General features: G+C 46.5%; 1 protein-coding gene across 4 annotated transcripts in view; it reads left to right on the plus strand.

Annotated features, from left to right (window-relative positions):
• ROR1 (receptor tyrosine kinase like orphan receptor 1) overlaps positions 1–14,028 on the plus strand; it is a 143,092-nt gene that overhangs the window by 122,259 nt on the left and 6,805 nt on the right. For all 4 annotated transcript variants that reach the window (XM_046944240.1, XM_015290940.4, XM_046944239.1 and 1 more), the window contains 3 exons: positions 9,841–9,968; positions 10,606–10,923; positions 11,682–11,927. In XM_046944240.1, coding sequence (XP_046800196.1) covers positions 9,841–9,968; positions 10,606–10,923; positions 11,682–11,927 — 692 coding nt within the window. The remainder of the gene's footprint in view (positions 1–9,840; positions 9,969–10,605; positions 10,924–11,681; positions 11,928–14,028) is intronic.

Genomic DNA, 14,028 nt, shown 5'->3' on the forward strand with positions numbered 1-14,028 from the left:
AAACAGACAAATATCATTATGCCAAACTGAAGTACTCTAACAGGACAAATGGAACGATGCTATACGAATACTGTGTCTCCACGGGTTCTCACCTCATGCACGGTGTGCATAAATCGCCTTGCCGCGTGGGCTGTGTGTGTGTGTGCCTTTTAGATGAAGTTTGGCATAATTCCTCATTTAATTTTTTATGCAGTTGTGAAATACGTGCTTTATGTTACCACACCACGATAAGGGGTGGTGTTGCTACAGACCAGCGTTTCACCCACTCAGAGATAAAATACAGCTTTTAGATTCGATAAAGCACAACTGCAAAAGTGTGCCAGGACATACTTTACTTAAGCAAGGCTTTAGGAACAGTTTTTGGAGCTACTTTTATCTGAAATAATATTTTTTCAGCGAGGGAATGCATTGATATCACGTACAATGTGCGTATAACCTTATCGACACCGATTCATTTCAGGATGACAGCTGAAATGTTGTGTCCCGTGGCTCGACCCACCGTGCTGAGCCTGGGAGCAGGTGGGAGCCCTACCAAGCAGTGGTGCAGCTGGGTGCTGCCAGGGCTCCAAACATCCTCTGCAGCAATGCACGGAAGAGATTGCTTGCAAATTGTCTTAGAATTCTGCCATCCATGCATGGTGGCAAGTTAGCACAATTACCTCTAATGCAAAGCTTCATCACATTGGTATCTTCAGTTGCTGGCATGCTGGAGTAACAATAATAATAGTAATAATAAATAAATAGCATAGTTTTTATTTCTTGGTAAATATCAGGTCGTTGTGTGTCTTGCAGCCAGTCCAGAAGAAATATATAGCTTTTTCTTCTTCTGCCACTTGAACGAGAAGAAATGGTGCTGGTCTGGGAAGCAGGAAGGTGGTTTCTTTCCCCTCGAATAGCAGCTATTGGCTGCAAATGAGCTGCCAGGTGGCATTATCTTGCATGTTTTGTACAAACACCTTATTGCAAATGAGCTGGGCTTTCCTTTGAGTTCCTTGGACAAACATTTTAAGCTGGCAGTGTTTCTAGCTGTTTGGCCTTGAGAAGTCAGCCATGTTTCCTTCTTATGGCCGTGAGAAATAGAAAAATCCAAGGGAGGTCAGAACTTAATAATTCCTTCAGTGCTGCTGCCCTGAGATAGGAGGGAAGGTGTGCTCCGTGTTCATTCTTTCAGGGTAGCAGGAGAAAATGGCAGTGACCGCCTCTTTTGCTAAGAAGAGAAGTTTTGGCAGATTTCTGAACAGGCAGCTGCCATTTTTACACAGCTCTTTGTTCAGATCTCTCTAATTGAGGCTGGGCATCCTTCTCAAGGCTAACTGAAATAGGGATCTTCTGGTCCCGAGCCCACGTGCTGAAGAGTGACTGCTTCACGCTGCTCCGTGCAGCCTGCATCGCGAGGCACAGCGCTTCTAAAGAAAGCAAACAAGTTCCCTGTGCCTTATTCTATTACCTTCAGGGAGTGGATGGACAGATCTTAATTTTCACCCAGGCATATTTCCCCTCGTGTTTGTTGTCTTAAGAACGAGTTTCTTATCTCGAGAGCAATCTTTTTTTCAGAAGGCATTCTCAGTGCAGTATAACTCATGGTACCCTTTAAAGCAGACTGGCTATTCCCAGCTGGGTAGCCTCTATTTATGTGTGTCTGTCAGTAGCAGAATTTATGACAGACCTGCGAGTTATGTGAACTTTAAATGTTTTCACAGTTGTTAAGCTTGACCAACTATTTCAAATAAGGCTAACTGCTTAAAATGGTCTGAGCCTTACCAGCTACCCCCAGCCCGAGCACTGCATTGTGCCCATCAACTCAGCAACCCCCAGACTGCTCGTCAGCAGGGAAAAGCGCTGCCTTCGTACCTTGACAGGATTCCTAAGAAAGCCCTGTAGAAAAATGTGTTTTCCACTAGATTTTTTAAAGGAGTCTGGAATGTCAGGTCATCTTTTTCCACATAATCGCTCTCCATCCAGCGTGCTCGCTTTGAAGTGCTCAGCCCAGCAGAAAGGACCGTGTATACATTCAGGGCTGGACTTACCACATCAAGAGGAGCAAGGCTACGTGCCTGCACAGGTAGTTCGTCACCTGCAGCTTGTGTCTGCTGTAGGAGCGGGGCATCCAGCAGCAGTGTGTTGGGTCTGGGTGTGCTGAGGTCTGTGCCCATAGGCAGGCAGCCCTCGCACAGTGTGTGCCCAGCACCCCGTGGGCAGAGCTCGGCAGCTTCACCAGCATCTCTGTCAGCTTTGTTAAGTAAAAGTAGAAGCAAAACAGCTAATTTAGCAGGAAGCTTAAGCTTGTGGTGCTTACTCTTATTTTTGTAGCGACTGCAGGCTGTAGTGGTTATTGATGGGTGCAAATTTTTGGTCGAATAATAGTTTAAACAAGCTAACATTATATGTATTATTTTTAATTAACTTCTGCTGAGGCATGTGTTTCACTTTTAATTCAAGTGTCAGATTTGTGAAGTCTGTTTTTCATCATGCTTAAGGTTAAAATATTAGGTCACCAGAAGAAAGACTTACTTGAGTCACATAAGACAAATTAAATGTTAAAAGGAAGGGGAGGGGAGGGAGGAGAAGAAAAAAAAGAGAAGAAATAAGGTAGAGCAGGAAAAGGTTAGCGAGAGATAAAATGGGCTGCAGAAGTCCTCAAACTCCTTTTGTAGCATTCAGGTTTGGCTCGTGGTGCCACAGAGGATTTAGTGTCAGTTATAAATGAATAGTTCAGAGCTGTATTTGCAGTGTCCTGAGGCAGAAGAAGGAGTGGGATGTTGACTTCTGCAGGGAGTCCCTGTGGGCAGCGAACAATCTTCAAGGAATGAAATGGGTCTTTAAGGCACATCACTGGGGAATAGGATGTTTGGGTGTCTTCTGTGGGAGAGAAAGCAAATAATTCCTAGACTGGGAAATGAGCTTGAAAATGAGCTTACTTTCCCACATTATTGAAATGGCCTATGTGTTAGTACCATAAGATAGATTTTGTTTTGAATTCAGTGTTTTCATTTGTGATATTTTAATTTATGAATGTGTGTCATTTCCTATGTGTTCTGGAAGACAACGATCCTGCTGCAAAGGCTGGTGGGTGTCATCCAGCAGCAAACACACTCTCTTGCTGAATAATCTCAGTTGTTGATAATGAGTAAGCAGTTGTGGGACAGGCAGGAATCATTAGCAGTGCTAACTGGAAAGTTTAAGATGTAAGTTTTTCCAAAAAAAAAGAAGGGACACCTGACAAAGGAGATTTAATGTAAGGCAAGCAAAGAAGTGTTACTTAAAACTTTGTTATTACTCTCACTCTTTTCTAATCACAGGGGTTCAAAGTGCCCTTTCTCTGCTGTTTTCTCAGAGCAGCACAGCTCAGAGGGCCCAGCTCCTTACACATTACAGCCAGGTTCTGCCATGCGTTTGATGTAAAGAGAGCTTCTCTTGTGGTATCAGTTGCATGAACACTCACTCTGAGGCCCCATTATGCCTATAAAGGGGCAGTTAAATATTGGGGAATAAAGCCCTTAATGTCCAGATGAAGCCATTTGAAAGGTGTCTGAACCCTGACTGTATTACTGTATTTCTGCTGCATTTAAAGTTGCTGGGGTTTGGTTTGTTTTTCTAAATACATCACAAAGGTGCACCTTTCTGTCAGGACAGTCTGCAGGGAACATCAGCATCCTGGCCAGGGCACTCACCCACATAGCTGCAGTGCCTGTGAAAGCCAAGAAGTGGCTGATGGGGGAGCGCCTTTGGATCTGGGGGCTTTTTATTGCTCACACAAAGAGAGCTGCACCAACTCATGGCAGTGGCTTGGTCAGACTGTTTGAGGGTTGCTTCCTGGCAAGATGGATGTAGGTGGGATGTGGTCTGATCCAATTCATTTGCACCTGGTCACCTTTGGGCAGGCCAGGTATGGCTCCTTGAGGCCTAGTTTCGCTCCTCGCGGCCTGGTTTGGCTCCCATGGCCTGGTGTTGCTCTTGCGGCCTGGTATCACTCCTGTGGCCTGGCAGCACTCCTGCAGAATGGCTGCAGCCCACTGATAGTGTGCAGCCAATGAGCATTCCATCAAACCCTCTTTATCTAAAGGTTAATGCCTGATGAGAGGCGGATAAGGGATGTGTATGTGAGATCATCGCGACTCCCTGAGAGTCCAGGGGGAGGGAGAGTGTTTGGCTGTGCAGCACAAAGGTTTGCTACAAGGGGCAACGCTTAGCGCTTGTAATCTTATCCTGCCTGACGGCTCTTCAAAAACATGTTACATTTTTTCTCCTGCATCTCAAAACTTGGACGAACCGACCTTCCAAACATAACCCTAAAATAGCTTTGTCAAACAAAACATGAGTGCGAGAAGTTTCCTGCCATTTCCCTAACTGCGAGCATATGATTTGCAGTTCATCTTGAATAATGATGTAACAGATGTGCCAGGAAAGATCCAAGCACTGTTACCAGGGTCGTTCCCTAACCAGCTGCAGCTGCCGAGCCAGCACATGGCCCGGCCCGTGCACGAGGCCACTGACTGTGCGAGAGGGGTTTGGGAGGGAGGGGGTTGTTATATAGAGTGTTTAAGAGGAGAAAAAGAGTGAATCTCAGAGGCTACCATCCCAGATAATTTAGTTGGTTTTGGTCAGTACTTAAATCCAGTTCACGACCACAGGTATCTAGGCAGCTTTTACTTTCCAAAAATGAATGATTTGGATAGAGAGACTGTAAAGTTTCCTTACGGTGACTAAAAAAGCACGCAGTTTTGAATTGGTGCATCATTGCCAAGGGATTAATTGCGTGGGAGTCGCACTTTATTAAGCTTCCAAACTGTGGGTTCCTCACTGCTGCCTGCCTATAGTTAGCAGAAACACTTGTGGTTCCAGCTGCCTTCCAGCACCCAAATCCCTGACCAGAAGTGAGCGGGGTGGTGAGCGCAATGTTTGGCAGCCCCAAGCAAAGTGTCCATGAGACTGGGAGACTTGGGGTGACCAGGGAGCTCTGGCTGTCCCACTTCTAGCAGGGAGTGGCTGCAGAGCTGGCCTGGGCCACTGGCTGCCCTCCCTCTACTGAGCCCTGCTGAGCAGCAGCCCAGAGGCACATCCATTTTTGATGCTGTGTCCATGTCCAGGTTGGAGGCGTCGCGTAGAACTGGCTGTCAGTGGGGAATGGGAAGTAGCAAATAACTACACGAAGTCACCGCTGAGGCAGATCATACTCGCTCATTGAATTGTTTTTTGATTATGGTTGGGAAAGAGGTGTCTCAGTGGTGCTGTGGGACTCCGTAAATGTAACGATGACAAAACCCAACATGATTCATTCTTTATTTAATGCCTTTGCGTTTGTAGTGAGCCGGTTAAGCCCTAGCTGCCCTGTGACTTTAGAGGGGTGTCAGAACGCCAATAGCTTCTATTACACAGACCTTATTCTTAAATTACACGGTGACGTGCAAGTCTGGGCAATTCTCTTCTTTTTACAAAGTAAAATGCAGCCTTCCCATTTCTGAAATACTGCTATGAAACAGAGCCAATACGTTCCCATTTTCAAAGTCAGGCACAAGCAGTGGGTTTTTGCTCTTTGGAAAGTCTGACAGAATATTATTCATCTGTTTGCTTTAAGGGATATCTGCCAAGTAGAAACTCTTTACCTTTTATTCTGAGCAAAGCTGGAACACGAGTATGGAACAGAGCACAATTTATTTGACAATGTAAAATAATTTATATAGCATTTAAGCATGCACAGGGGGTGTATTTGATACATGTAGTAATAAAAATTTATTGATACACCTTTTAATGAATTGCAAAATTTTATGGAGCAAATTTCTTCCCTCCATGCTGTCACCCATCAGCGTTCGTTATGAACTCAACTCCTCCAAAGCAGCACCGCCATCACCCCGGCTGCAGGCTGCAGATGTGAGATGTGTCAGTGCAGGTCTCAGCAGCAAGCAGCGCCCTCGTGGTGCTGCTGCTGAGGGGCACAGGGGGGTTGTGCAGGGGTGGTGGGACCAAGCAGGGTTCCCCCGGACAAGAGGGGCATAAAGCACTCGGTTGTCTGAGCTGGGCAGTGTTGGCTGCATTTTCCCATCACTACTCTGCTTCTGGATATAAATTATTTAGATAAACAGCTCTGACTACTTGAGTGCTGTGGTAAAAAAATAAAAAATTAAGCAAGACAGAATGCCTTTCACTTTGTAAATGAGAAATTGTCTGGACAGCCTACACACAGAGCCAGCGCTATTCCTTCTCCACTGGGTAGATCTCAGAGATAATGCTGCATTTATTTGCTGTCGCTCCTCATACCTATTAGGGGTCCTAAAACAGGTTTTGCACACACGCCTTAATCCCGTGCTGGCTTTACATCACCATCTTCCACTGTCACTGGACATTACACTTTTCCCTGCTGCTTTTCCTACATCCTCACTGTGGTGGTGTATATAGCAGTGTGCCAGTGCTGGAAAGGGTGTCAGAAGGGAGAGTGGGGCCCCTACCTCTTCTTTTGGGTCACTCAAAGCATTTGGGACCTGGGCTTGCCTTGTCCTCCATCTGTCATTCGCCCACGTTCAAAATGCTGACATATCAAAATGTTTTTGTGTGTCTTTCTCATCAAATAATCACTCGAGTCCTACTCAAAGCTGGAAAAAAGAGAGATCCATGGGGTGTGGTGCACAATTACACCATCTTTGGAATATTTAACTTCGATACATTGGATGTTATAAAAATAAATACAACATGATCTCACAAGGTCCAGCTTTTCTATTAATTTATTCAATCTTTCATAGTAAAGTCTGGTAACCAAACTTTACTAAGCCGAGTTTTCGGACCTGTTGTTGGTGTGAACCCCAATGAGTTCTTTGTCAGTTGTTGGCAATTTTGTTCTGTGCTGTGACTTTGATTTTGTGCAATCGGATATTTGGGGACACCTGAGTGCAGTGTAAGCTTAATCCATGTCACTGTTATTCCATGGAGCTGGGAGTGCTGGTGCATGAGGAGCTGCAGCAGGATCTAAAAGCGATGGGCAAGCTCCAAGGTAAACATCAAGGTTGGTCTAGCAAACAGAGTGGAAACCAAATGTGAAAAGAAATAACCTTAAAACAGTTAAGTGCTCTATCTGTCAGGCATTAAAATCCAGAGCTTTCCTTCTGTGTAGTCATTGTGAGGGTTTGTGGGGTGTGGGATGTGCAGGCGGTGGGGCTGCGTGTTCATGTGTCTGTCCCCAGTCAGCAGAGCCCACAGGCATGGGTTGTCTTTCATTAGCACTTAAGCTTGTCTGTTGATTTGAACACGTTAATTGCAGAATGGCTCCTATCTCACCTCCTGTAGAGCCTCAGGACCCGCCGTGCTGCCGTGGCTGGGGTCATATCAGGACCATGAAGCACATGTCTGTGCAGTGGTTCGCTCACAGCACCCATGGGAGGTTTGCAGCGTGTGTGTTACGTAGGAGGAATCGGCGGCCTCGGCCTCCATCCCAGAGCCAGACCTCTGCATTCAAAACCAGCCAGAGGCTGCTGCCAGCTGGCAGCAGGAGGTGAGGATGCGTTAAGGCCAGGCAAGAGCTCTGTCCCACTCTGCTGCTCCCACTCCATTTGATTTATCCTTCTGCCCCATCATGGAGCTGTTTTCCAAGACGATTCAAGGTAGTGCCTCCATCTGAGCCACTCATTTTACATCGTCCCTCTGCAGATTCCACTCTGGCATGCAGAGGCTTTGGGATCTCAGCTCTTCTCTTTCCTCTAATCTTCACCTCCCGAGATAATCTCCCAAATCCTGCTCCTCGGGGCATTTCCATCAAGGTAAGCGGGTGGCCCTGCTCACCAGCAAGCCGTGCCACTGCAGCCATTGCACTTAAATCTTCTTTAGTTCAAAGGTGAACCTCAGTGCGAGCCAGATTTGCTCTGCTGTTGTTAATTGCATTCCTCCTGATTTTGTTCTCTCTAATTGAGTGTTTAAATTGTGCTGCTTGATTGTCTACAAGAGCAGTTGTTGTTAGGTGTGGTCCTTGAGTTAAATCCCCTATTAAATTATAATACAATTTTAAAAAGATAATAAAAAATCTGAATTGTTAATGAGTTTTATTCTGTTTGGGGATTAATTGATTAGAAGATGAAGTGTTGGCCTCCAGAGCCTGCAGTATTTTCAGTGCATTTCAGCTGTTGCCCTTTCAGGAGCCAGCAGTGGATTTTGGCCATAGCCAACTGTGCAGAAACACGCCAATGTGCTCAGGGGTCTGCATCACCAATGCTGGCCAGCCTGTTGGCGTTGGCTGTGCTTTACTTAGCACATCTCAGCCTACCACTGCTCTAGTTAAGGAATATTAATTGGCAGCTTGGAGATGATGCCTTCGCACTCCGTTTTCCAGTATCCTTGAGAACATCTTGGGACCATCACCCGGTGACACCTCGGCCCCTTCCCACCCGTCTCTCAGTGGACGGCAGTTGTCTCTGGAAGGTTCTCACCTCCCATCCACCCCTCTTCCCCAACCCCACTGCCAGTGCTGCAGGAGCCCTGGGCTCACTGTCCAGGAGCTGCAGAGCCGGGAGGTGTGTGGGGTGTCCCAAGGGGTGATCCCAGCACTTCTGCCCTCTAATCCCATTAGTGACAGGGCGCTGGGAGCCAGGCTGGACGCTGCTCTAAGCCCTGCGCACAATGCAGGGTGACTTCAAAGCAGGACGTGCCATTTGCATTTCCAAGCTCTCACAGCCAAGGTCTCTGGGAGGCGATGAAAGTGGCTTTTGTTAAACCTAATAGCAGAGTTGATTAAAAAAGATGTGATTTTCCCCTATTAGCGGCATAGTCTGATTGTGCTGTTATGCTTTCAGTGTCTGGGGGGGGAATGAATTTGGGGGAAAGAAATGCAGAAAGCAAGTAACCTGTTGCCCAAGCCAGCTACAGTTGTACCTGGGGGTATTCCAATATCATTTTTCCTCGCTTGAGAGCCTTATAGGAGCTGTCTTATGTGGGTATTGGCACGAATAGCAGCAAATATTAATGTTTCATGAAGCTTCTCCCTGCACTGTGGCCTCAGCAGAGCCAAGGTGTCTGTTCAGGAGGTGGGTCCCAAATGTCTCCAACTGGGTTCTCAAAGTGAGAAAGTGAAAGGGCAGATTCTCGCCTGCAGACCCCTCCTGGAAACCCCCATAAAGCCGTGTGCCAGCAGTGGGCTGCTTCTTACCTGCTCAAAGTAAGCAGTGCCTGCTCTGGTCTTCAGAGGCTTAGTCATTTCCTTTCTTTGCTTTGTTTGAAGAATATTGGCAAATAATTTTACATCTGGACTTATGCATTATATGTCTCCTATAGTGTATAAAACAAAGCACCTAATGAAAGAAATCTGGCTTCTTAACTCCTGGTTTAGCTGTGGTTCTGTTTTAGCAATAATCGTTGCCACACTGGTGGAGGATTGAGGAAACATTTCCTATTTTGTGGCTGGGAGGGCTGTGATTTTCGTATACACTTTTAATCTGTCTCTGTCAGCGTAACTTCCTGCTGTGCTTATCAATGTTAAAAGACAGGTTTGGTTCAGAAATAGATACCCGTTTTTACCTTATAGCTGAACACTCAGGATGTTGCGTGCTCCTTATATTCACTTCAGAATCATTTGTGAGCTTGGAAACTACCTGCGGCGCTGCGGGGATGCAGAGCCTGTGCCGTGCCCTCTGCACTACCTAAAAGCCATATAATCCCTTATCACAGGCTCTTAATGGAGGCGAGGATGGCGTGCAGGCTCTGCACCGCGCCAGCATCCCCAGAACGAATCGCGGGCTGCAGGACAAACGCTGTGAGCCCCTCACGTCGGCGCGGATAATCCGAGCGCCAGCACCCCGGGGGGACGTTTTGTTGCAGAACTGTGTGTGAAACATTTCACCCCTTTGTGTTTATGATTGATTTCAGGGATGAATACGAAGAGGATGGTTTTTGCCAGCCCTACCGGGGGATCGCTTGTGCACGGTTTATTGGAAATCGGACCATTTATATGGAGTCTTTGCATATGCAAGGTGAAATAGAAAATCAGATCACAGGTGGGTAAAAATGCACTTGTCTCTTTCCCGGGAAACCTATTCCAAAAAGCTGCTAATGCTTTATAAATCGCAGTGTTTGTTTGTTTGTTGTTTATCTTCTATAGCTGTGAGCTCCTCAGCACAGATACAGGTTTTCATGGAACCGTAGAATGGTTTGGGTTGAAAGGGACCTTTTAGATCACCTAATTCCAACCCCTTACCAAAGGCGGGGACACCTCCCTGTAGACCAGGTTGCTCACAGCCCCATCCAGCCTGGCCTTGAATGCCTCTGAGAGTTCTTGCAGCCTGCAAGCGCTTTGATTTTCACTTGTTGGGCCAAAGATATCCAAATATCCAGTGACTTTGCAAGCCATTATAAATTACTTGGGGAAATAACGTATAATTAGATTTTGGGGTTTGGTAACGTGCTTAACATTAGGCCAGTGTTGAAAACCAGATGTGTTTTCTCTGTCAGCGAAATCAGCGTTGTTAATAACTTTTAATGCAATTAGTGCTGTGTATTTCTGGAAGGTCTGTTCGTCACCTGGATCTCTGAAAGTAATAGCCGCAATGGGAAGGGAGGGCCGTGCTGGGAAGGTGAGAGCACGGGAGTGAAATTCCCACCGGGTTGGGTAAAATCCTCTTGTATATTTTGCAGCTGCCTTCACCATGATTGGCACTTCCAGCCATTTGTCGGATAAATGCTCCCAGTTTGCTATTCCTTCACTCTGCCACTACGCCTTCCCCTACTGCGATGAGACTTCCCCAGCTCCCAAGCCACGAGACCTGTGCCGCGACGAGTGTGAAATTCTGGAAAATGTCCTGTGTCAGACAGAGTATATTTTTGCTAGATCCAATCCCATGATTCTGATGAGATTAAAGCTGCCCAACTGTGAAGATCTTCCCCAGCCAGATAGCCCCGAAGCCGTCAATTGTATCCGGATTGGGATTCCCATGGCAGATCCCATAAATAAAAGTAAGTGAGAAGTGGTTGTGTGTCCATGCAGAAAACGTAATGGTGAAGGGGGCGAAGCTGCTTGTGCCTCGTGCTGGAGCTGGTGCTGAGTTGTGGCAGTGCAAAGGCACTGTGCTTTAGCACTCTCTCTCAGGGCACTTCTGCCCTCACCAGTCTGGCATGGGCTACATTCAGAAATATTTTTTCAGTTATTTCTTTATCTACATCACACTAAAATTAATTAATTTGGTTCTTATATTTGTAATTATTAGGTAGAGGGAAACAGTGGCAGCGTAAGCATTTGAATACTGGGGAATGTTGGCAGCTTCAGCCTCCGTGTGCAGCTCCAGGGTGCTTACCTACAGCTCTAGGGTTCAGTCCAGGGTTGTCCCTACCTGATTCAGCCAATTCTAGGCATCCACCGAGCTCAGCCTTTGGTCAGGCTGGTCTGCAGCCTGCTCCCAACCTTTATGCATCTGAATAGGCAAGTGTAAAATGTGGCTACCGCAAACTCTCCACCTTCATATGAAAATAATGGCTGTGATTCAGGTTCCTACTGTAGTTTTTACTTCTTTTGTGTATCTTATATTAAAAATGCTTGGCATAAGCTGTTTTCATTACAGAAGCATAAGCTTTAAATCCTCCCAGGAATGTGAATGCAAAGCAGGCCCCTCATTGCAGCCGCAGCAAATTGGAAGGCCATGCTCCTGAGCTGCCTTCACCGGCCTCGGGCCAGAAGAAGCGTGCAAATCCTTGCCTTCTGTTATCTTCTCTTCCAGATCACAAATGCTACAACAGCACAGGGGTGGACTACCGGGGCACGGTGAGTGTGACCAGGTCAGGGCGGCAGTGCCAGCCGTGGAACTCGCAGTACCCGCACACGCACACCTTCACTGCCATCAGGTACCCGGAGCTCAACGGGGGGCACTCCTACTGCCGCAACCCCGGCAACCAGAAGGACGCCCCGTGGTGCTTCACCTTGGATGAGAATTTCAAGTCTGAGATCTGTGACGTCCCAGCATGTGGTAATTACTTTTTTACCATAGACGCTTACTGTGTATTATCACAGAATATCCCAAGTCGGAGGGGACCCACGAGGAGCGCTGAGCCCAACCCCCACACAGCAGCACCCAACCCCAGCGCTGTGGCAGAGCGGTGTCCCGGAGCTCCAGCAGCTCGGGGCCGTCCCACTGCCCTGGGAGTGGGGCTGTGCCCACCGCCCTCTGGGGCTCAGCCTTTCCCTCGCCCCCACCTGACCCTGCCCTGCGAGCATTACTGCCTGTGCCGCTGGCAAAGTAGCGCCATGAAAATATTTTAGTAAGGAGTAGCTCCCCTGGAGTTGGTAGCTCAGCCCGAGCATCCCAGGATTCCCAGGTTGCCATTGGACTCCTCAGTCCAAGCAAAATGCCTTTTTGGTTTGTGTTTACCAAACTGCCCTGGCTGCATTTTGGACTTGCAAAAGGAATAAAAAACTGAGATTCAAATCACATTTTATTTTCCTTTTCTAAGACCCAGGGGAGGTGGATGGCAGACCTGAACAAATGGTTCCTAATGGTTTAACCTGCATTAAAAATAACAGTACCTATAGCGTGCCAAGAAAACAAACAGCTGTTTGCATGGTCATGCCAGAAATGCACGCAGAAATGCTCTGGAAATTCACAGTAGAAAGTTTCACACGCAATTTTATGTTGCTTCCAAGTTGTGACAGTGACATTACCTTTTCCCTTGGAAAGGAGATACATTTTGATGTTACTGTTCAATGGCCAGAACCAAATTAAATTATTTCTGGTTATGGTTATGAACATTCCTGCAGTGAGACATGTGCTGAGCCTGCTCCAAAGTCTTTTTCAATTAATGGAAAGATGGGAATCGATGCCAAAATGGGGTCTAAATTATGACCTTAGTGAAAGAATAGACTGGGAACAGGCAGACAGTTTGGGATCATCATGTGCATCACAAACCCTCTCTAAAACTTATATACACTTTTCAGTTCTTTATCTCTTTTCATACTCTTTCAGTTCTGCTATTTTTCTTGTTCATTAAGCACAGTGATGGACTGCACAAGAGTAGTTTAAGCTGTATAATCTGGACCCAGGCAGCAGTCAGGATGCTCCACAGGTCTGGTCAGCCCTGGGCTGTCTGCTCCATGAGCTGCGTGGTTGCAGGTGCTGGTGCCTGGGCTGGTCCAGGTGGGAGAACCTGGCACAGCCCTGTGCCTTCCATAGAGAATCTGGATAATTGGGTAATTAGGAGTTGCTGGAGGGGAGCTGCTTGCAAGGCCCCCTCTAGATGGGCTCTGAGATCCCAGGACTGTTTTGGTCTTTTGATGTGTACTAGCTGAAAGCAGGACGCTTTTGGCCGTCTTGCAAGAGTCTCTGGTTTGAACATTTTACTAGATAATAAATGAGATAGGCTGGCTGGCTCAAAGAATTCCTAACAAGGGTTTTAATTACCTCTCACCATTGCCTTAAATGGTACTTGCTGTACAGCTGGGTTGTATGGCATTATTATTTTAAGTACAGACAAATAGAGCTATATCAGGTGAGTAGTAATTTAATTGTTGAATGCTAATCAGCATATTAAAGCCCAAATACCAAGTGAGACTTGTATTCTGCTGTTTTTGCACGAGCTGAAAGAGCCATTTCAGGCAAATTTTAATAAGTATTGTGCATTCTGTCTCACCAGGACATGCCTAAATGGGAAATGAATTTAATTGGGGTGGCTCTCAAGAAACCTATTAACCTAATGAGGCTTCGTGGCAGGGGCTGCTACTTAATAAGAATAATAATCTCCTTTGAGTGAAGTAGCTCAGGTGATGAACTAGTGCCCAGGTCTCCATCTGCCTCATGCTGCTGCTTTCTTTTCCTTTCTTCAACTGTATCCTTCAGTTGTCTCACAAGCTGCAATGGATACGTTTCATAAAAGTTTGTCAACTGGAGTATGGGAAACGTGGAGCAGTTCAAGCATGAGGCTTAGCAAAGACAAATGTAGTGAAATGCTGAGAACAGGAGGCTGGAAATAAACAGGGAGATGAAAGTGTCCTTTTTAGCAGCTGCCCACAAACCTACTGGAGGCTTTCTTCCATAAGCTATTTTAGAAATTAACTTTTCTGTGGGGCTCTACTGG

This window comes from Gallus gallus, chromosome 8 (assembly GCF_016699485.2).
Source record: "Gallus gallus isolate bGalGal1 chromosome 8, bGalGal1.mat.broiler.GRCg7b, whole genome shotgun sequence".
NCBI lineage: Eukaryota > Metazoa > Chordata > Aves > Galliformes > Phasianidae > Gallus > Gallus gallus.